At 37.9% G+C, this 23028-nt stretch overlaps 1 protein-coding gene across 2 annotated transcripts in view; it reads left to right on the top strand.

Annotated features, from left to right (window-relative positions):
* POLR3B (RNA polymerase III subunit B) overlaps nucleotides 1-23028 on the top strand; it is a 123729-nt gene that overhangs the window by 25665 nt on the left and 75036 nt on the right. For both annotated transcript variants that reach the window (NM_001192789.1, XM_059886660.1), the window contains 4 exons: nucleotides 837-959; nucleotides 9163-9282; nucleotides 11538-11672; nucleotides 21978-22139. In NM_001192789.1, the coding sequence (NP_001179718.1) occupies nucleotides 837-959; nucleotides 9163-9282; nucleotides 11538-11672; nucleotides 21978-22139 (540 nt within the window). The remainder of the gene's footprint in view (nucleotides 1-836; nucleotides 960-9162; nucleotides 9283-11537; nucleotides 11673-21977; nucleotides 22140-23028) is intronic.

The raw sequence follows: 23028 nt of genomic DNA on the forward strand, positions 1-23028 counted from the left end.
AGTTTAATAGACGAGTACCCCTGGTTCTCTTTTCTCTGCGTAGGTAAAGGAAGAATTTGAATACAAATGTAACTTTTCCCCTAACTTCTTAGAAGTGGAGTACTTTTCTGCCAGGATAGGTTTAGTGAGATTATGCTCTATTTCTTGATGTGGCAGAATGCCAGGCAAATGTGTGAAGGAGTGAGCCTTAGGATGACCATATGGAATCTACAAAGACTTGCGTTGCTGGCTGCCACCTTGAAACACTTAAAGATAAATGGGTTTTTTAAACCTAAGGGTGTTCTTGGTTTTATAAAAATCTCATTAAAAACCTACATAAAGTAGAGCTTGATATCTCTAGAATAGTGAGGTAAAACATCCTCTAGGAAAAATTCTTTGAGCCTAAAGGTGCATGATTTGACAGTTCTCAGAAAATTTTGTCTTGTGGCAAAACTTTTTGAGGGTTCTGTTTATTTTCAGCCAGGCATATTTTCTGATTTGCTGCTCTTTGCCTTTTGTTTTGTTCTGTTTTCTCTTTTTTCAGTTTGCCTTTGTAATTGTGACCAGGGTCTCCATTCTACCGTCGCACTTCCTTGGATACTTGTAAATTGTAGAAGATAGTACACATGCAGAAAGTGCTTGAGAATGTTTGTTTTTCCTCTTCCTCATCAAAATTTCTGTTTCAGGTTCTTCTGCAGCTTGGGCTGTGACTGCCAATGCCAGATGGCACCGTTTCTGAGAAAAGAGCTAGCTTTTGCTTAGAAGTAATACTCACAAACAATGCCAAATTAGCATAAGCAAATGTCAGTGAGTTAACACAAAGCCCACACTCTTTCTATCTTTTCTTCCCTTCCTAGGCCATGGGTGTTGAGAGTGACCAGGAAATTGTGCAGATGATCGGAACAGAGGAGCACGTGATGGCTGCGTTTGGGCCCAGTCTGGAAGAGTGCCAGAAAGCTCAGATTTTCACACAGATGCAGGTGTGTCTTTTCACGTTGTCCTTCACTATGAAAGGGAATTAATTGAAGATTTAATGCTGCTCGTCGCTAAAGCATCAGATGCAGTGACTTTCTGGGGGTAGAGATTTGGGGTGGATGTTGGGGAGATGGGAGTAGTGGTCAAGGAGCTTCTTTGGCTCATTATTTGAGGGATTGGAGGAGTCTGCCTAGACAAATTATCGGCTTTGGTGTCCAGTTTAGAAGCAGAGGGACCAAGAAGCTTTTGTTCTAATGTAATAAATAGCAAGTATTTTTTTTTTGTATTTGCCTGGTGACACAATTTTTTAAACTACAGCACCTCTAGTGTAGAAAGCTTTTTTTTTTAAATGTCTTTCTCTTTAATATTCTTTTTTATTCCCTGCCTCAAGTTGCTTTCAGCATTCAGTTGTATGTGGTCTCTGTCTCTTTTGCTGAATTTTCAATGTTTCCAGCAAGAAAGACCCAGGCTCAGAACACATTTGCCACTGCAGAGCCTTCATTGACCTGTCTTAGGCACTTCCAGCTGGAACCTGTGGATTTTAGGACCAAAGATGAAGACAGGGAACTGTATATATGCTTTATTGTTGTTTAGTCACTAAGTCCTGTCCGACTCTACAACACCATGAACTGTAGCCTCCAGGCTCCTCTGTCAGTGGGATTTCCCAGGCAAGAATCCTAGAGTGGGTTGCCATTTCCTTCTCCAGGGGATCTTCCTGAACCAGGGATCGAACCAACATCTCCTTCTTGGCAGGTGAATTCTTTACAAATGAGCCACTTTGGAAGCCCCTTTATATATCCTAAACATAATCAAAATAATTAGACTTCCCTTCCCATGTGACAGGTAGCCGTCATGGCCATACTCAGGATTTTTAGTTATATGTTTGTAAGGTGCTTTGCTAAGCATAAATCAGTAGTGACCTTCCTCATGGCCATGCTGGTAGGTAGGATTTCCCTACTATAGAGAAGCACAATGGGCATTTCTTATTTATCCACGTGTACATTGTCTATTCTGTTAGGTTGCTTACATAAGGTATAAATTCCATGCTGCTTTTTTCTTGTCACCCAGGATGTTTATAGAGATAGCATTTTCCTTATATCTGTTAGTATGTGTTCTGAAAAATGAAATGAGTCTTGACATTTTCATAGACTGAACCAAACATTTAGGAAGATTGATTGTCATATGTAAATACATATAAATTCCAAAGCAGAAAATAGTAAGGATTATTCTTACCACTGCCTTCTTCTTTTTCTGTAGTTAATTAACCAGTCAACTCTAGTTATCAGGCAGGCAGCATCAGGAGAAGTTGTTTCGATTTCAGTTCAGTTCAGTCACTCAGTCGTATCTGACTCTTTGTGACCCCATGGACTACAGCACACCAGGCCTCCCTGTCCCATCACCAATTTCTGGAGTTTATTCAAACTCGTGTCCATTGAGTCAGTGATGCCATCCAGTCATCTCATCCTCTGTCATCCCCTTCTCCCACCTTCAATCTTTCCCAGCATCAGGGTCTTCTCAGATGAGTCAGTTCCTCACATCACATGGCCAAAGTATTGGAGTTTCAGCTTCAGCATCAGTCCTTCCAATGAATATTCAGGATCGATTTCCTTTAGGATGGACTGGTTGGATCTCCTTGCTGTCCGATGGATTCTCAAGAGTCTTCTCCAACACCACAGTTCAAAAGCATCAGTTCTTTGGCGCTCAGCTTTCTTTATAGTCCAACTTTCACATCTGTACGTGACTATTGGAAAAACCATAGCTTTGACTAGATGTACCTTGGTTGGCAATGTCTCTGCTTTTTAATAAGCTATCTAGGTTTGTCATAATTTTTCTTCCAAGGAGCAAGTGTCTTTTAATTTCATGGCTGCAGTCACCATCTGCAGTGATTTTGGAGCCCCCCAAAATAAAGTCTGTCACTGTTTCCATTATTTCCCCATCTATTTGCCATGAAGTGATGGGACCAGATGCCATAATCTTAGTTTTCTGAATGTTGAATTTTAAGCCAACTTTTTCACTTTCCTCTTTGACTTTCATCAAGAAGCTCTTTAGTTCTTTTTCACTTTCTGCCATAAGGGTGTTATCATCTGCATATCTGAGGTTATTGATATTTCTCCTGGCAATCTTGATTCCAGCTTGTGCTTCTTCCAGCCCAGTGTTTCTCATGATGTACTCTGCATATAAGTTAAATAAGCAGGGTGACAATATACAGCCTTGATGTACTCTTTTCCCTATTTGGAACCAGTCTGTTGTTCCATGTTCAGTTCTAACTGTTGCTTCTTGACCTGCATAGATTTCTTAGGAAGCAAGTCAGTTGGTCAAGTATTCCCATCTCTTTCAGAATTTTCCACAGTTTATTGTGATGCACACAGTGAAAGGCTTTGGCATAGTCAATAAAGCAGAAATAGATGGTTTTCTGGAACTCTCTTGCTTTTTCGATGATCCAGTGAATGTTGGCAATTTGATCTCTGGTTCCTCTCCCTTTTATAAATCCAGCTTGAACATCTAGAAGTTCACGGTTCACGTACTGTTGAAGCCTGGCTTGGAGAACTTGGAGCATTACTTTGCTAGCATGTGAGATGAGTGCAATTGTGCAGTAGTTTGAGCATTCTTTGGCATTGCCTTTCTTTGGGATTGAAATGAAAACTGACCTTTTCCAGTCCTGGAGCCACTGCTGAGTTTTCCAAATTTGCTGGCATATTGAGTGCAGCACTTTCACAGTATCATCTTTTAGGATTTGAAGTAGCTCAACTGTAATTCCATCACCTCCACTAGCTTTGTTCCTAGTAATGCTTCCTAAGGTCCACTTGACTTCACATTCCACGATGTCTGGCTCTAGGTGAGTGAGCACACCATGGTGATTTTTCACTGGGTCATGAAGATCTTTTTTGTATAGTTCTTCTGTGTATTCTTGCCACCTCTTCTTGTATCTTCTGTTTCTGTTAGGTCCATACCATTTCTGTCCATCATTGTGCCATCTTTGCATGAAAAGTTCCCTTGGTATCTCTAATTTTCTTAAGGAGATCTCTAGTCTTCCCCATTCTATTGTTTTCCTCTATTTCTCTATTTCTTTGTATTGAGGAAGGCTCTCTTATCTCTCTTTGCTATTCTGGGAACTCTGCATTCAAATGGGTATATCTTTCCTTTTCTCCTTTGCCGTTTACTTCTCTTTTCATAGCTGTTTGTAAGGCCTCCTCAGAGAACTGTTTTGTCTTTTTGCATTTCTTTTTCTTGGGGATGGTCTTGGTCCCTGTTTCCTGTACAGTGTCATGAACCTCCACCCATAGTTTTTCAGGCACTCTATCAGATCTAATCCCTTGAATCTATTTGTCATTTCCATTGTATAGTTGTAAGGGATTTGATTTAGGTCATACCTGAATAGTCTAGTGGTTTTCCCTACTTTCTTCAATTTAAGTCTGAATTTGGCAATAAACATTTCATGATCTGAGTCACAGTCAGCTCCCAGTCTTGTTTTTGCTGACTGTATAGAGCTTCTGCATCTTTGGCTGCAAAGAATATAATCAGTCTGATTTCAGTGTTGACCGTCTGGTGATATCTATGTGTAGAGTCTTCTCTTGTGTTGTTGGGAAGAGGGTGTTTGCTATGACCAGTGCGTTCTCCTGGCAAAACTCTGTTAGCCTTTGCCCTGTTCTATTTTTGGTCTTCACTGAAAGTGAACTATTGGTGAACATGCATCTTCATTATAAACTGAAATTACATTGTAATTATGTGAAGAGAAAATGTTAAATACTTAGGAATTGGCTACATTTAGGGAGATACACTCAATGCTTTAAAGCTGTGTAATGTCTGGAAGAATAATTCAGTGAGATCCAGTATTCATATTATTGGAAGCATCATCATTGCTGGTCAGATAACTCTATCATTGTTAAGCTGTTTGAGCAGGAGTTAAACAGTGGGTTGGAAGATCATTCATTTATTCCTCTTAAATAGATACTGACAGAAAATATTGGCTAGCTAAAAGTTACTAAAGTGAACTGGAGAAGTTCTTTTAAAAGATGAGAATATGTGATTAGCTAGGAAAGACAAACGTAACTCACATGAGACAAACAGGAAGTAGAAGTTTGAGATGGCTTGTTCTCTGTGTGCTGGATTAAAGCAAATATTAATTATTTGCAACTGACAAAAGGTTACAGAGGCACAGGTAGTCCAAAATGGTTGATGACTTGAACATATGAGTTCAGATCAGATGAGATCAATCGCTCAGTTGTGTCCGACTCTTTGCGACCCCATGAATCGCAGCACGCCAGGCCTCCCTGTCCATCACCAACTCCCGGAGTTCACTCAGACTCACATCCATCGAGTCAGTGATGCCATCCAGCCATCTCATCCTCTGTCGTCCCCTTCTCCTGCCCCCAATCCCTCCCAGCATCAGAGTCTTTTCCAATGAGTCAACTCTTTGCATGAGGTGGCCAAAGTACTGGAGTTTCAGCTTTAGCAGTTAGGGCAACACCAATATTTTATGTTATTCTAAATAAAAATGTATTATCTTACATAATAGAACTTTTGACATGGCACTTCAGTAGATTGTTTAAAATATATGTTTTGTTTTGTTTTGTTTTAATGCCTCCCTTTTTAGTGACTCCTCTATTTATTCTGCTCATAAAGCCCTTTTGCTGCTACATTTGTCACAGATGTTTTACATTATCATTGCCAGGGGCTCTGAAAAATGGAGAAGAAATCAGTTACTACCTTTTTGGAAGGAGAGGATACACCAGGGGTAGCATCTTGGCTTGTTTTTAAAGCCGACTGGGCTCTTAACGCAGCCCTGACACTGTGCAGCCCTGGCAACTTTATCAGCTATTCTAGGGAAAAGTGACTTTCTGCTGCATCAGAAGGCGCCCCTGTATTCCTGTTTCTTCCTCAGGGAAGTGAAGAATCTTTAGCCTCTTCCCCAAGGGAATTGAAAAACCAAAATTTAATAAAGACAGCTAAGTTTAGGGAAAACTGAAGCGCCTGTCTATTCCTTGTTCCCCACCATCTGCTGACTTGCTTCAATCAATTACTCAGTTACTACTTCTTGCTTTGTTACTGCAGCTTGTGTTTTAAAGGTCTTAGTTTGTTTTACCCTCTGATAGCCTTGTTTTTTTTTAAATCAGGAAGATTCTAGATTTGATCTCCAGTCTTAACAGAGATGTTCCAGTCAGTTTCAGGGACTATTTTAGTCAGGAATTAAAAAAAAAAAATGACAAAATGTCTAGTAAGCAGGACATACAGGTAAGTAGACAGAATACAGTGTGATGCGAACACAAATGGAAGTACTCAGTTCTGTATATGTAAGGAATTAAAGAGCAGAGAGAAAGAAGTAGGGTTAGGAAAGGCTTCAAAGAGGAAGTGGTACCTGATCTAGGTTTTGAAGCATGGAAAAAAATTTTCCCAGGCAGGAAACTGGCAGCAGGAATTCCAGGATAAAGAATCAGGGATACCAGTCCTTTCTTATGACTAAATGGAAACCAGTGTTTTGGTATTAAAATAAGTGCATTAAAAAATGCACTTATTCCTCTCACAAAATAATAAGAACCACATGATCTTTTCAAACTTTTTTTATGGAAAAATTTCAAAATATAAAAAGTATACAGAATTGTATTATGAACCCCCATGTTCCTGTCACCCAGCTTCAACATGAAAAACACTTTGCCAGGGACTTCCCTGGTGGTCCAGTGGCTAAGACTCCATGCTCCCAGTGCAGGAGACCTGGGTTTAATCCCTATTCAGGAAACTTGATCCTGCATGTCACAACAAAGATGGAAGATTCCGTGTACTGTAACTAAGACCTGGTGGAGCTCAATAAATAAATATTAAAAACAGAAAAACTTTGCTATTCTTGTTTCATCTAAAGCTCTGTCTCTGCCTCACCTATTACTTGGTTAAGTTTTTTAAATTTATTTTAATTTGGGGGGAAAATTGCTTTACAGTGTTGTGTTGGTTCCTGCTGAGCAGCAACACAAATCAGTCATATGATTAGTTTTTAACATTTCACTTTTTAGGTAAAGTGTATATACACATAATATACAAGTCTTAATTGTATACTTTTTATAAGATACAGAATATTTCCATGACCCCTGAAAATTCCCTCATGCCTCTTCTAATCAGTTTTCACCTCTGTTTTTCCCCACTTTTCCTATTTTTTTCACCATAGATTAGTTTTGCCTATTCTAGAACTTTAGATAAGGAATTATGCAGTGTATACTTCTTGTTTTGTCAGCTTCTTTTGTTGAACGTATTGACTTAGATTGATCCAAGTGTTTCCCCGTTATGTTGTGTATCCATGTTCTTCATTCCTTTTAGTTGTGGAGTAGTGTTCCATTGTATGAATATACCACAGTTTGTTATCTTTTCCTGTTGATGGACATTTGGTTTGTTTCACTCTTTGGCTGTTAAGAATAAAACTGCCGTAAGCATTCCTGTCTAAGTCTCTGCCTAGACAGTTTGGCATTTCTCGTGGATAAATAACTAAGAATAGAATCGCTGGATCAAAATGCAGTTGTGTGGAATAGTACTCAGCCATTAGAAAGAACGAAATAATGCCATTTGCAGCAATATGGATGGACCTAGAGATTGTCATACTGACTGAAGTAAGTCAGACAGAGAAGGAGAAATATCGTATGGCATCCCTCTATGTGGAATCTAAAAAGGAATGAATGATACACGTGAACTTACAAAACAAAGACTCACAGACTCAGAGAACAAACTTACAGTTGCTGATGGGGAGAAGGATCGGGGAAGAGATAGTTAGGGAGTTTGGGACTGACATGTACATGTACATGTACATATCCATTTGAAATGGATAACCAGCAAGGTCCTACTGTATAATATGTGGAACTCTGCTTAATATTACGTGGCAGTCTGATTGGGAGGGGAGTTTGGGGGAGAATGGCTACATGTATATGTATGCCTGAGTCTGTTTACTCCTCACCTAAAACTATCACAACAGTGTTAATTGGCTAAACCCCAACCCAAAATAAAAAATTAAAAAAATAATCAGTTGTGTATGTAACTTTTATCAAGTCAGAACTGCCAGATGTGACGGTACCATTTTGCAGTACCCCCAGCCATGCCTGAGAGTTCTGGTTGCTTCACGTCCTCACCAGCATTCAGTATTGTTAGTCTTTGTAACTTTAGCTGTTCCAGTTTGTTTTGGTGGTATTTCATTGTGATTTTAATCATGCATTTTCCAGATGACTAATAAGGTTGACTAATTTTTGTGTGCTTACTGTCTTCCTTTATAGTTGAAATCATGTAAATCTTCTGACTGTTTCAACACTATTTTCAGCTATTCTAGGTCTTCTGCTTTTCCATAGAAATTTTGAAGTCCAATCAATTTATGTTTTTTAACAAACCCGTCAGGAGTATAATTAACAATAAAAATCATCTTTAATTGTTTAATTAACAATAAAACATCTTTTGGTCAATCTGGAGAGAATTTTAATAGCAAGCCATCTTTAACTATATTAAATGTTCTAGTCAATGAAAATGGCATAACCCTCAGTTTATTTAGCTTTTGTCTTCTCACAGCAGTGCTTTGTAGATTTCAGGGTAGAAGTCATACATGGTGTGATTCCTTTTTGAGGAGAGAAAGTACTCCCCCTTCCCCCAAAAGAATACTCACCCAAAGTGTTAACTGTCGACAGGATTCTCTTTGGGTGGAGGATTGATGGCCAAACTACTTATTTTCTTTGTATTTTCTAAACTTCTATAATTGTCCTGTATCAATTTTATAGTAAAAAAACTAATTATAAAAAGGGAACTATTTTGTCATTGCTGCTGCTACTGCTAAGTCGCTTCAGTCGTGTCCGACCCTGTGTGACCCCAGAGACGGCAGCCCACCAGGCTCCCCCGTCCCTGGGATTCTCTAGGCAAGAACACTGGAGTGGGTTGCCATTTCCTTCTCCAATGCATGAAAGTGAAAAGTGAAAGTGAAGTTGCTCAGTCGTGTCCGACTCCTAGGGACCCCGTGGACTACAGCCCACCAGTCTCCTCCATCCATGGGACTCTCCAGGCAAGAGTACTGGAGTGGGGTGCCATTGCCTTGGTTTATGACAAATTTTTGTTTTTTTTAAACTAGGACCAATTCAGTTTTCTTTATAAAGGTCCTTGTCTTTTTTGCTTATAGTGTTATGTATGGGTAGCTACTTAATAAATTCTTTCTGATGTCATTCAAACATTATTGTAATATATTCTGTTTTTTAATAGGCATTAAAATATATCGGGAACAAAGTCAGAAGGCAAAGGATGTGGGGAGGTGGCCCAAAGAAAACCAAAATAGAAGAAGCAAGAGAGCTCCTGGCTTCTACCATTCTGACCCACGTACCAGTGAGTAAACCCTTTGCAATTGTGAATACTGATCACTGTGGTATCCATGAACTTCTGTTTGAGTACAAGTTTACATTAATTAAAGTCTAGTTCCATAAGAAAAGAGAGAAGCCTAAAGAGGACTCTCCGATGGCCTGCCAGGAAATAATCTTCCATTATCAAGAGTTTATTTATACTTAGAGAATGTTGCTATATTATGTCATCATCTGATCATGTTTATTGTCTTGATTCTTCTTTCAATCCAAAATTTTAGTTTTTTCTTTGATATTCAAATATATATTAACAATGCTGCTAGATTTCATCTCTGAAGGTCAGAGGTGGTGTTTTAGATATTTTTAAATAAGTTAAAAACAAGCTTACAGTGCCTTGCCTATATGTGTAACTTTTTGAAAAATTGTGGTAAAACATACAAAAAAATAAAATTTACTCTTTTTATGTGTATGTTTCTGTGGGATTATGTACATTCTCACTGTTATGTTACCATCACTGCCATAGATACTTCTTAAAATATTAGATGGGCTTATCTTTTAGACCTTGAGCTCACATTGTCCAATCTCCTTCACTTAGAAGGCAGATGCTCAGGTCCAGAAAAGCTGGATGATTTTTCTTGTCATCCAGCTGGTTAGTGGTCAGAGAGAGAGAGCTAGAATCCCATCTTCTGACTCTTGAACCAATGCTTAATATTTATTTTTATTAACTTACTATTAAACAGAGTTCAGCCATATTGGCAAGAGTCATTCTTCCCCTACTCTCACTTAATACATATGTACTCTTTCTAAGTTATAAAATTGTTAGTCATACTTATCTGGTAGTCTGGTTTATGTTGACTTTTAGCATGTGTATTATTCACAAATGATCTAATTTAAGAATTGCACATTCTACCTTCAGGGGCTGATTATGAATAATGAAAAGCTGAGGGAACAGTAGAAGTGAACAGTGACCACCTAAACACATGAAGATACAGCTTTCTTAGTTTGAAACACCTTGTTAGCCAAATAATGTGGGTCTATGATTTTGCCCTTTTGCTGCAATCTGTGTGTGCCCTTGATCTGATTCAGAGAATTAGGAAAGTAAAACAAACTTTATAATATGAATTCTTTATAAACAAGCCTATAAAATATTCCTTAGAACTGACAGAAACTTAGACTACTCTCAGTATTCATTGTTTGGAATGTAGAGAAAGAATTTACCTACTTCTCTAAGATTTTTGTCTCTCCAAATAAACCAGTGCAATGATTTCGCCAGTTTTGATTTAACTTACTGATTGGGCCAGATTCATTTATGTAGATTTCAGTTGTACAAGAGAAAATTGAAAAGAACATTTGCAGCAATTTACTTATCAATCTGTTCATTTATTCCATAGATGCTTGCTGAGTTCTGACAGTGTTTTAGTACCATTCCTGTTATTTATTGCTGCACAGCAAATATTTCCAAAACTTAGTAGCTTGAGATAACTGTTCATTGCTCTCTCTCAGGATTCTCAGGTCTGAAGGGGCTCAGTGATGGGGAAGGAGGTTCTTTTTTTTTTAATACTTATTTAGCGGCATCAGGTCTTAGTTGTGGCACATAGCTCTAGAGCACATGGGCCTAGTCGTTGGAGCTCACAGGCTCAACTGCATCATGTCATGTGGGATCTTAGTTCTCCAACCAGAGACAGAACCCGTGTCCCCTGCATTAGAAGGAGGATTCTTAACCACTGGACCACCAGGGAGGTCCCAGGAAGGAGGTTCTTGACATGAGTCTTATGAAGTTGCAGACAGATAGCAGCTGAGGGTGGAGTCACCCAAAGGCTTGACTGGGCTGAACATCAAAGATGTGTCATCAGTCACATCTCTGACTCCTCACTGCCTTTCCAAGTGGCCCTTTTCTCCCCAGCAGAGTATCCTAGACTTCTTATTTGGTGCTTCAGGACTCTTAAAAGGAAAGAAGTGGAAGCTGCTAGTTTACAAGCCAACCCAAAGATGGTGATTAACTCCACCTCTTCATGAAGGAATGGCGTGAAACATATAGGGAGGGAAGGAGTTGATGGTGGTCATCTTTGAAGAAAAACTGCCACAAGTACTGAGTACAAAGATGGAAAGTCATCATCTCAGCTTTTAGAAAGTTTATAGACTGGTTGAATTTTTTGAATAAGGAGAATCGTAACAATTCATTTTTTTCTTAGTTAAATATTATAGCATTGGTTATTTTCTTGAGGCACCTTAAATTTTAATGTGTAGAGTCTTAAACATTTTTCTCTAATTTCTGAATTACAGGTTAAAGAATTCAATTTCCGAGCCAAATGTATCTATACTGCAGTGATGGTGAGAAGAGTAATTCTGGCCCAAGGAGATAATAAAGTTGATGACAGAGATTATTATGGTAACAAGAGGTTGGAGTTGGCAGGACAGGTGATTTAACTATTTTATGTCAAATCTTATTTTCCTCAATAAAAGTTAATTTACTATTCATTTTAGATAGGAGGAAGAAACAGTTGAATGGAATATAGGTTTGTATATTGGAATATAAACATTCATACGTGACTTACTATCTCTTAGACTTAAGAATTTCTTGAACTATGAAAACTCTTAGCTCTTTAAATATGTTAGTAGTGTTACCTATATTGTATCTTTTTTGAGATGTTTATTTACTCTCATTGTGTTTAATGTAGAAAGTGATGTATGATATTAAGTAGTATCATTTATTCAGTTAACAGATGTCTATTAAACTTCTACCATGTGCCAGGCATAGTTATACAAGCTGGGTATAGAGGAAAAATAAGACAGACAAAGGTCCCTTTTCTATCTTGGGGCTTAAAAGAAGTGCCTTGATGTGGTGGTCTCTGTTAGTGTCCTACTTAGAGTTTACTAAATTCTTCAGACTGTAAATTTATGTCTAACTAACTTTGAGACATTTTTGGAACCTATTTCTTCAAATATCTTTTTTATATTATTCTCTGTTGTCCTTCTAACTCCAATTTATCTTGTTTGACCCTTTGATAGTGAGGCTCTGTTAGTTTTTTTTTTCCCCCAGTTTAGCGCTCTTCTTCAGGTTGGATAATTTCTATTGATCTATTTTCAAGTTCCCTAATTTTTCTTATGTTGTCTGTAACATGCTTACTACACTGATCCAATTAATTTTTTACTTAAGATGTTGTGTTTTCAGTTCTAGAAATTTCATTCTGGTACTTTTAGCTTCTGTTTCTCTACTGAGATTTCTTATTTGTTTATTCATCACAACCATGTTTTCATTTACATCCTTGAACCTTAACAGCTGTTTTAGAATCCTGGTCTCATTCCAACAACTCAGTCATCTTAGAATCAATCTCTTGATTAAATCAGTCAGTTAATTAAATATCTCTTTGAAAAAGTGATACATATTTTAAGCTGAGCCCTCAGACATTCCAGCTGAGACTTGAGAGGAGAATCCAGTCTCACACAATCTCTGGAACTGCATTCTGTTAAGAGACCTGCACGAGCAACATATGTCTTCAGGCAGTGGCCTTATTGGAGGAATTGGAAGAGGACCAGTGTTTCTGGAGTGTGAGGTGTGGGGGTGGTGAGAGAGGACGTTGGAGAACTAGCACCATACGCCATGGGAAGGGGTTTGGATTTAATTGCTCCTGCAGTCGAGAATCACAAGAGAGTTATAATCAGGGAAGTGACACCATCAATTTCAGTTTAAAAGATCTTATTTGGAGATGAACCTGTCAAGAAAGTCCGGTTAGGAGACTGTGGCAGTATTCCAGATGAGTGATGGTGGCTGGGATCATAACAGCAGGTATTAATTACCACGTCTAAAATGTAAAAAACTGGAATTATAATTGTATCAGTTTTTTCTGAGAAAAAAATTAACACCTGGCATACTTGGGAAGTTGTTTGGTCAATGGCTAAGGCTAACAGGTGGGCTCTTGGCCACCTTCAGATTGACCACAGTTCAGGGGGTTGATTGTGTGTATCCCTGCCGCCAACAATCCCAAATTTTTACAGATCTTTATAATTGGAAAAGAAATCTTGATGTTCAGCTAGTCCTTTAAAAAAAATGTTGGTTGTTTGGAGGACTAAGGAATGGAGTTGAGAGGGGAGAGGAAAAGACTACCCTGTTGCTTAAAAAATTAGAATTAAAAAGAGGGTTCCCATGTGCAAGAAAACATTGCTTTATAAACAGTGTAAGAACATAAAAGGCATTGTGTTGGCAAAAATGTGTAAAAACAATAGCTGCTAATTTCACACCCCATGGGATGAGGGAGTATGAATGTGCTTCAGCTTTAGATAACAGAGCTGTATCCACTGGCCAGGCAGGTTCACAGAGCCTTCCCTCAGTCTCACTGCCACCAGAGGGCTGGCCGGCTGGCCGCCAATAGAGGTGTTAGCAAAACCTACCGGTTTCAGGCTTAATCTTTGCACCTACCTTTTCTCTTTCGGTAATGTGTTCATTATTTGCCGAGCATTACTCTATTCTTTGTCTGCAGATTTTTTTGTTTCTAATGCAGCTTGCTTTGTATGGGTGAGATATGGAATGGCACCAAAATCCGGCACCCTGGAAAGCCAGGGATTTCCACCCGGTGACAAAAGAATGCCGTCTTGACTTCAGAGATTGCCTAATCCCAGCTGTTCTGATAATGTAATTAAGGCTGCCTAATGTCTTTAATTTTGCAACCAGTTTGTGTGAAAAGGAGAATTTGGCACTCTGAAGGCTTAAACACTAAATAGCAATCTCAAGACGCCTAATTAGAATTCTCTGACATTAAGCTAATTGGTGAAACTGTATTTCAGCAGCTTAACTTCTTTATTAATTTTTTTTTTTAGCATTTTCATTGAAAATCAATTGATGAGCTGTCAGCATTTTTTCTTAAATATAATTTGCTCTTTAGTGCTCCTGTCTTAGGCAGGCTGAAAGGCCTCATGCCAACAGTGAGAGGTATTGAATATTATAATATCACCAGCATTCCATCCCTTTTCATCATTTTACTCTTGACCTAAATAGTGTGGCTTATTGTGGGAATAGGCCTTGTAGCTTCTTACTGCTCTGTGAACTGGAGCACATTATTTCTCTTATGAAGAAATTTGAAGGGTGGAGAAATTTATTAATGAGGCCGTAGTTTTGTTGAGTGTGCTCTTACTCTTTACTTGTTTAGTACTGGAGCATTTCCTTGTACTTGAATCAGGGGGCTACAACAAATTCATCTAGGATCCCCAAAAAAACTTTATTGCAGTTTGAGACACAAAAGTCTTAAGTGTAAGGGACTAATTAAAACAGAGCTGAGCTTTTGTGGTTAAAGGTTAAGGGCATTTGCTTCTGTTCAGGATACTTATTCAAGTCCCTTTGCCAGTTTCCACAGGAAGTTGCTGAAATGGGCTTGTCCATCCCTCTCTTCCCCTGCACCTGCTTCCATTCCCATATTCTTTTTCATGAAGGAAACTGCTGGGTCTGAGTGGAAGAAAAGATTAAGCTCTCAGAGGAGGAAGTTTTCTTTTTAGAACACTTCTGACATGGTAAATCAAGGACCCTGGCTTTCCCGTCTGCAAAGTTGATTTTGTAGAAAAGTGGAAGGATGTGTCTTTTATCTTAAGGGAGAAGAGTATAAACTCACATTCTACCTAGGAAATGCTTTCTTCCACAGTGGCTGGAAGAGACGACTCATTGGCTTTCATGTCTTCTAAATTATGAATCAAAAAACTACCTGTGGGTTGTAAACATTCAAGAATACAGTGTGGAATTTGGAAAATCTTTAGCTTATAAGATTTTCCTGAACTTCAGAATTCCTGAATTATGTAAGGAGTGCATATATAATGTCCTCCGATACTACATTATTGTGCTAGGTAGCTTAAATTACATATATATCCAACTGTTTTATTCCTCTATAAAGGAATAAAAAACAAATGTAATTGATTTTTCAGGGGAATTTAAGTAGTTGTAATTTTATATTTGATTATTGAAGAAGTATGCCTATTATTTTTTGGTCATAAGCCACTTACTTAGTTTTGTGAACTGTCTATAAGTGGTGTTCTGGTTTTGTCTGTTGCTGCATTGTATGGTATCTATCTCAAAACTTAAGACAACCACCACTGTCTTAAGTGGCTTAAGACAGCCACCATTTTGTTATATCTCACGATTTTGTGGGTCAGGAATTCAGGCAAGATCCAGCTGTGTAACTCTTCTGTATCACATGGAGCTCAGTTGGTAGTGTTGTGCTGGAGGTGCCAGGATGCCTGGAAGGCTGGGCTCAGCTCCGTCTTGACCATGGCAGCACTGTGACATCAGAGTGGCTCAGGACTCAAGTGGTTTCCCATGCACAGGAGAATCTGCGTGACCTTAATGAGTTCGTCTTAAAAGTCACATCTTCACTAACTTTATTGGAAAAAAAGCAGTCACAGCCCTTGCCTGAATTGGGGCAGTAGGAGACATAGCAAGCAGAGATTTGGGCAAAATTTATCTACATTATCTTGGGATTTTCTCCCAAGATTAAGTGGGTAGTGGATTTGAGGATGTAAATTTTATTTGTGGTTATCTCCTTTCTGTGACTTTCTCCTCACTTTCCAGCTACTGTGGTGGCTGGTATCTTCTCCCTCTGATCCTTCTATCCAGTAAGACTGTGGGTCTTTCTCTGAGTTTTAGCTTCTAATGTCACCTGGACCCTTTTTGCTAATGTCTTCTACCCTTAGTTGAAAAGCCTTCAAAATGGAAATGCACTTTTGATAACTGTCAAGTTTCCTCCAGTTTCTGTCTGCATTTACTCTGCAGTGCTGTCAAATAGTTTTAATATTTTGTCCAGAGTTTATAATTTTTATCAACAAATGAGTCTCATAGGAGCTACTCCCATCAATTCTGAAACAGAACCATTCTAGTCTATTTTTATGACTTTCCGTTCCCCATCCCATTGATTTGTTTTCCATGGTTAACATGGTTTAATGTCATTTATTTTCTAATTTTTAACATAAAGAGTAAAAGTAAAAATGTCACATATATGTAAGTTATGAAGGTGACAAATTAAATCACCTCGAATCCACTATCAGTTTAAGTAATTCTTAATAATTGACCACTAATTGCCATTTCATTTACTTATATATTTCTTCCGTACTCTGTCCTTTTCTTTCTCCTACTACCCTGAACTTGTGTACTTATTGTTTTCTTTTTTATTGTATCATTTATTTAAAAATTTTAAAATATTTATTACAGTGTGTTTTGCTTTTTTTTATTGAAGTATAGTTTATTTAGTCTTGTGTTTAAGATGTACAGCAAAGTGATTCAGTTATATATGTGTGTGTGTGTGTGAGAGTATACTATATTTATATTCCTTCTCAGATTATTTTTCCATTTTAGGTTATTACAAGATACTGCATATAATTCCCTGTGCTATACAGCAGGTCCTTGTTGTTTATCTGTTTTATATATTGAGTCTGTATCTGTTAATCGTAGCTCCTAATTTATCCTCTCCCCACCCTTTCCTTTTTGGTAACCTTAAGTTTGTTTTCTGCATCTGTGACTGTATTTCTATTTTGTAAACAGGTTCATTTGTACCATTATTTTAGATTCCACGTGTATCATACTGAGTGAAGTAAGTCGGACAGAGAAAACAACTATCGTATGATATCACTTATGTGTAGAATGTTTTAATTTCATTCTTTTACATGCACCTGTCCTGTTTTCCCAACACAACTTATTGAAAAGACTGTTTTTTCTCCACTGTGTGTTCTTAAATATGTTTGGCTGCACTGCATGACATATGGGATCTTAGTGCACCCACCAGGGATCAAACCCACACCCCTTGCACTGGAAGTCTGGAAGCATAACCACTGGACTGCCAGGGAAGTTCCCCTATTGTGTATTCTTGCTTCCTTTGTCATAAATTAATTGGCCATAAGCGTGTGGGTTTATTTCTGGGCTTTCTGTTCTATTCCAATGATCTCTGTTTTTTATGCTAGTGCCATACTGTTTTGATTATTGTAGCTTTGTAGTATAGTCTGAATTCAGGGCGTCTGATCCCTTCAGCTCTGTTCTTTCTCAACATTGTTTTTTATTAAAACAGTTCAAAAGTTTCTCTCTTTAAATGTGATGATTTAGTTGCTAAGTTGTGTCTGACTGTTGTGACCCCATGGACTGTAGCCTGCCAGGTTCCTCTGTCCGTGGGATTCTCCAGGCAAGAATACTAGAGTAGGTTGCCATTTCCTTCTCATTGGGATCTTCCTGACCCAGGAATTGAACCCAGGTCTCTTCCATTGCAGGCAGCTTCTTTACTGACTGAGCTACAATGGAAGCCCCATATTTTTTAAATAAAGATTTCTTTAAAATTTTTATTTTTGGCTGCACTGGGTCTCTCTGCTGCACACAGTCTTTCTCTAGTTGTGGTGAGTAGGGCTGCTCTCCACTTGCAGTGCATGGGCTTCTCATCATGGTGGTTTCTCTTGTGGAGTATGGAGTCCAGATATGCGGGCTTGGTTGCTCCTCAGCATGTGGGATCTTCTGGACCAGGGATTGAGCCCATGCCCCCTGCATTCTCAGGTGAATTCTTAACCACTGGACCACCAGGGAAGTTCCCTTAGGATTGTTTTGGCTATTTGGGATCTTGTTTCCATACAAGTTTTAAAATTACTGGTTCTGGGTCTCTGAAAATTGCCATTCGTAATTTGGTAGGGATTGCACTGCATCTATAGTTTGCCTTGGGTAGTATGGTTGTTAACAGTATTGATTCTTCCAGTCTAAGAGCTCAGTATTATTTTTGTATGTTTGAGTTTTATAAGAATAGATTCGTATCATATACATTCTTTTGCAACTTTTTTCTTCACTTAACATTGCTTTAAAGATTCATCTATATTGTTTCATGTCACTGTATTTCACCTTCACATTCAATGTGTAAAGGTATGATACAAATGATAAATAACCCTTTATCCATCCTACTTATCAAGGCTATTGTATGAGTTTTCTTTTTTTAAAAAATTAACCTTCTTATTCATATTTTCTCTATGAAAGAGTTTCTGCAAATCGGATTGTCCAGTCATGGAATCGAGTTAAACCTTCAGCTTAACTGAAGAGTGTCAAACTAGTTTCCCAAGTATTTGTACATTGCATTGTATGTAAGACCTGATGGTCTCTATCCCGTGACTTAGTGTGAAAGTTGAAAAATTTTAGTCTTGTCTAGTGGGTGCAATGGAGAAGGCAATGGCACCCCACTCCAGTACTCTTGCCTGGAAAATCCCATGGACGGAGGAGCCTGGTGGGCTGCAGTCCATGGGGTTGCTAAGAGTTGGACACAACTGAGCAACTTCACTTTCACTTTTCACTTTCATGCATTGGAGAAGGAAATGGCAACCCACTCCAGTGTTCTTGCCTGGAGAATCCCAGGGACAGGGGAGCCTGGTGGGCTGCTGTCTCTGGGGTCACACAGAGTCGGACATGACTGAAGCGACTTAGCAGTAGCAGCAGCAGTGGATGCAAAGTGCTATCTCCTTGTGGGCTTAATTTGCATTTCCTTCATTGCTAATGAAGTTGAGTCTTTATGTTTCATGTACTTATTGATCATTTCTGCTTTTTTCTTAAATATCTTTTGGGTTGTTTGTATTTTCCTTAATTTTAAGATTATATGGGTGTACTTTGGATCCAGTTTTTTATGAGTTACATGTGTTGCTGGTATCTTCTTCCAGTTTGTATTTTTTTTTACTATTATGGGATCTTTTAATTATAGAAGTTTGTCATTTTAATTGCATTCAATTTTGTCAGTCCTTTCTTCTTTTCAGTTGTACTTCTTATACTTTAAACTTATGCCTTTGTTATTTGTTCTTTAGTCTATCTAGAATGGATTTTTGTGTGTAGAGTGAAGTAAGGAAAGGAGTTTCATTTGTTTTTTTTTTGTTTTGTTTTTTTTTTTAATTTTTTTTTCTTTTTAAATTTTATTTTATTTTTAAACTTTACAATATTGTATTGGTTCTGCCATATATCAAAATGAATCTGCCGCAGGCATACATGTGTTCCCCATCCTGAACCCTCCTTCCTGTTCCCTTCCCATACCATCCCTCTGGGTCGTCCCAGTGCACCAGCCCCAAGCATCCATGAAATGAATAACTGATTTTCCTAGCATCATTTATTTGTAGTCTTTCATTTCCTTACAGATCTAAAATGCTAAATGCTAAAATAAAATGTCTTTACCATATAACGAATTTTAATATATGTGTTGTTATATTTCTGGACTTTTTGTTCTGTTGATTGGTAAGTTTATCTATACATTAATCAGTTCACTTGCCTTCTTTTTCAGGATTGTCTGTCTGCTCTAGAGTCTTAGCTTTTCCATATTAATTTTAGAGTTAGCCTCCATTTTCATTAAAAACCTGGGGATTTTGATTAGTTGCACTGGAATTGTAAATCAATTTGGGGAAAACTAGTAATCTTAAAATAGTCTTCTCATCCATGAATATTTTCTTCGTTTAGGTTTTCTTTGATGTCTTTCAATAAAGATTTGTAATTTTCTCCATGAAAGCTTTGCACCTCTTTTGTTAGACTTACTCCTTAGTATGTTAGGGGTTTATTTTGGTAGATATTTGTAATATAAATATTAATAAGAAAAACCTCAAACCTATATAAAAATTAGCTTCCATGTTTTAATCACACATCTTTGGCTATCATCAATAGAAGTTAATCTGGTTTTATCTATGTCCTCTTCAACTCTTTTCCTACTCCCCCCATTCCACAAATTCAGTTGTTTAAACAAATCCAAACCATCAAATCATTTTAGCATTTCAAATAATCAAATCACATTGTATAAGTACTTAAAAATGTGTCTCTAAAAGATATAATTTTTAAAAATCATAACATCATTTTCACACATAAAATTTTTAAAGAATAAATTGCTTAATGTCATTAAGCATCAATATCATCACTCATCAAATTTGAATATTATATATTCAGATTTCCCTGATTTCTTTATATTGTTGTTTAAAGTAGGATTATTCAAATAGAATCCAAACATGTTTCACATATTGCATTCAGTTGATGTCTCTTAAATTCCTTTTTTTCAGTATGTATTCTGTGTGTGTCTGTCTATCTTTGAAAAAACTGGACCTTTTTTGGTTTTGCTTCTACGCCTCTCTCAGTGTGAGTTACCTTTGCCTGGGATCCTCGGCAGAAGGGTTTCCTGCCTTTTCTCCAGTGACTTAAGGGTTTCTTCTCATGTAAGAGGAAGTCCAGGGAAGTAGATAGAGTTTTGTTGCTTGTTGCAACAAAGGGGTCATTCTCAGGTCTTCTTTCTCCTTCCAGTCTTTCCTGAGCATTCGTGGAATGAACTTGCAAGTGTGGATCCTGTCGTGTCTGGAGCGAGGAAGAATTCTAAGCTTTCGGGATAACTCACGTTTGGCATTGTAGCAGTCCTGAACATTTTAGCTGATGTCCTCTTTTACGGCACACTCCTGCTCTGTCACGTGTCCCATCTCTCCTTAGAGAGGCTTGACGCCTTTGCAGTTTAGTTCCCCTGGTTGCCTTACAACTTACCTCTTGGTTAGAGTCAAGAAGTTTTATGATTTTGTAGATTCATCTTTTTTAAAAAAGGTTATCAGTTTGGGAAGGATGTTGTCTTGTGGCTTTCTGCATTCTAGGTGGAAGCAGAACTTGCAAAATCTTTCTTAAGCTTTCCCCTTCCCCTCCAAGGTGTAATCTCCAACCTGATTTTTATGGTGTTTGTGTCTTTCCTTTGCATTTTGCCTGCTAGTTATCCTTCCTAAACAATATAGCTGATTATTGTGCTGGGTTTTGAACCCTATATAGAGTCACATCATATATATTCTTTTGGGTCTGGCTTCTTTCACTCGATATTATATTTTTAAGATTTAGCCGTAAAAAAAAAAAAAAAAAAAAAGATTTAGCCTTGATTTTGTGGCCAGTTATTTTTTTGTCCATTTTCAATGCTCTGTAGTATTCTGTTATATGAATATACTACAATTTGTCTAACTAAATAGTGTTTTTATGGTATCCAGTTTTTAACTGATACAAATAGTGCTGCTTTGAACATCTTGTATATGTACTGTGATGCACATAAAGACATTTCTGTAGGGTAGTGATTCTCAGGGGTACCCTTCCCCCACCAGCAACAGTGGCATTCCTAGAACTTGTTAGAAATGAAAATTCTTGGGTTCTACCGTAGACTTATGGAAGCATATACCAGAGGGGTGTGGCCAGCAATTTGTGTTTTAATAATCCCTCAATGTGATTACATGCAGGTTAAAGTTTGAGAACCATGGCTATAGAGGATGTCCTTATGAGAGGAACTTTGGGGCCTAGGGATGGGCAGAAACTACAAACTGGTTGTTAGTAGTTATACCAGTTCCATTTTTACCAGTGATGCAGGAAGGTTCAAATGGCACCCATCCTTGGTGCTGGCAGAATTTTTAATATTAATTCTTCTCCCCTGATCTTTTGTGGGTTTTAATAGCCTTTATTTGTGAAGTTAAAAATTAGGTCAGTGGAAACTTAGTCTGGGAGTGGCTGGTCTAAATGTCTTTGAATGCAGGGATTATGTCATCATCTTCACTTGTATTTTCAACACCAAGCATAGTGATAAGTACATATATAAGTACATGTTTATCATGTTGAATTTTTAAAATGTGTTTTCCCCAGTTTTAAGCAGTTTTTCCATCAGTTTTTTTAAGCAAAGTTTAATAAAGACCTAAAATGTAGTAAATAAGCTAGTGATGCATTTTGAAAGTTTACCATATACTTTTTTTTTTCTTTAGCTTTTATCTCTTCTTTTTGAAGATTTGTTCAAAAAATTTAATTCTGAAATGAAGAAGATTGCAGATCAGGTGATTCCTAAACAAAGAGCAGCCCAGTTTGATGTCGTGAAACACATGCGTCAGGACCAGATTACCAATGGCATGGTGAATGCCATTTCAACTGTAAGTCTTTGATCCCTCGGGCAGAGTTTTGTAACTTATTTGTACATCTGTTCAGTGGGAAATTTAAAGTATTTTGAGAATCTAGGTGGGGAAAAAAAAATTTATAATACACATGTATATTTATTTGAGGATGCTACAAGTCACAAATTTTCTTCTTTGAAATATCTGCAGTTGAAATCAGTAGAAATTTTGCTGCTATATGACTGTATTGCCAAAGTATATTTCCTGTTACAATTTACTGAGGCAATAAGGAAATAGATACACTCTTCCATAAAGGAAAAAATCTTTCAGTTTAACCATTAATAACCATTCTTTCAATGGATACTTTACCCCATTTTTTCTGTAATAAAGCTGACATATTGCAAGTAGGTTTACTAATGACAACTTTTGTCCGAAACATTGTAAAACGTTTCATTGCACTGTAGGTTCATAGTCCTCAAAGGGCTCTCAGCTGTTCTCATGTGAGCAGTGAATTCAGGCCTCAGCAGCTGCTGTGTATTCAGGGCCTCTGGCTGTTCATCAGGGGTTATCAGATAGGTTTTTGCTCCCTTTCTTAAAGCGTAACATCTATAGGTCTATCTGATAAAGTCTGGTTCACGTTTTGTATGCCAGACATAAAATTAGTTTTATGGATGGGATTTGGTCCCAACAAAAGAAGAGTATATCAGCAGCTGACTTGCCGCCCTGTCTGACTTGAGAAATGTGCAGCAGGTCTGTGTGAGCAGCCCCCACTGTGACAGGTCCATCCAGACTGGAGGCGGCCTGGCCTCTGTGCCTCTCTGGGCCCGTCACAGTCGTGAGGCCCAAACTTGTCTGGAAGTAGATTCCTGGATATTTGAAAAGAAGCCTCCAAAGAGCACTCAAACACACTTTGTTAGAGTGACTTTTC

The sequence above is a fragment of the Bos taurus genome, chromosome 5, assembly GCF_002263795.3.
Source record: "Bos taurus isolate L1 Dominette 01449 registration number 42190680 breed Hereford chromosome 5, ARS-UCD2.0, whole genome shotgun sequence".
NCBI lineage: Eukaryota > Metazoa > Chordata > Mammalia > Artiodactyla > Bovidae > Bos > Bos taurus.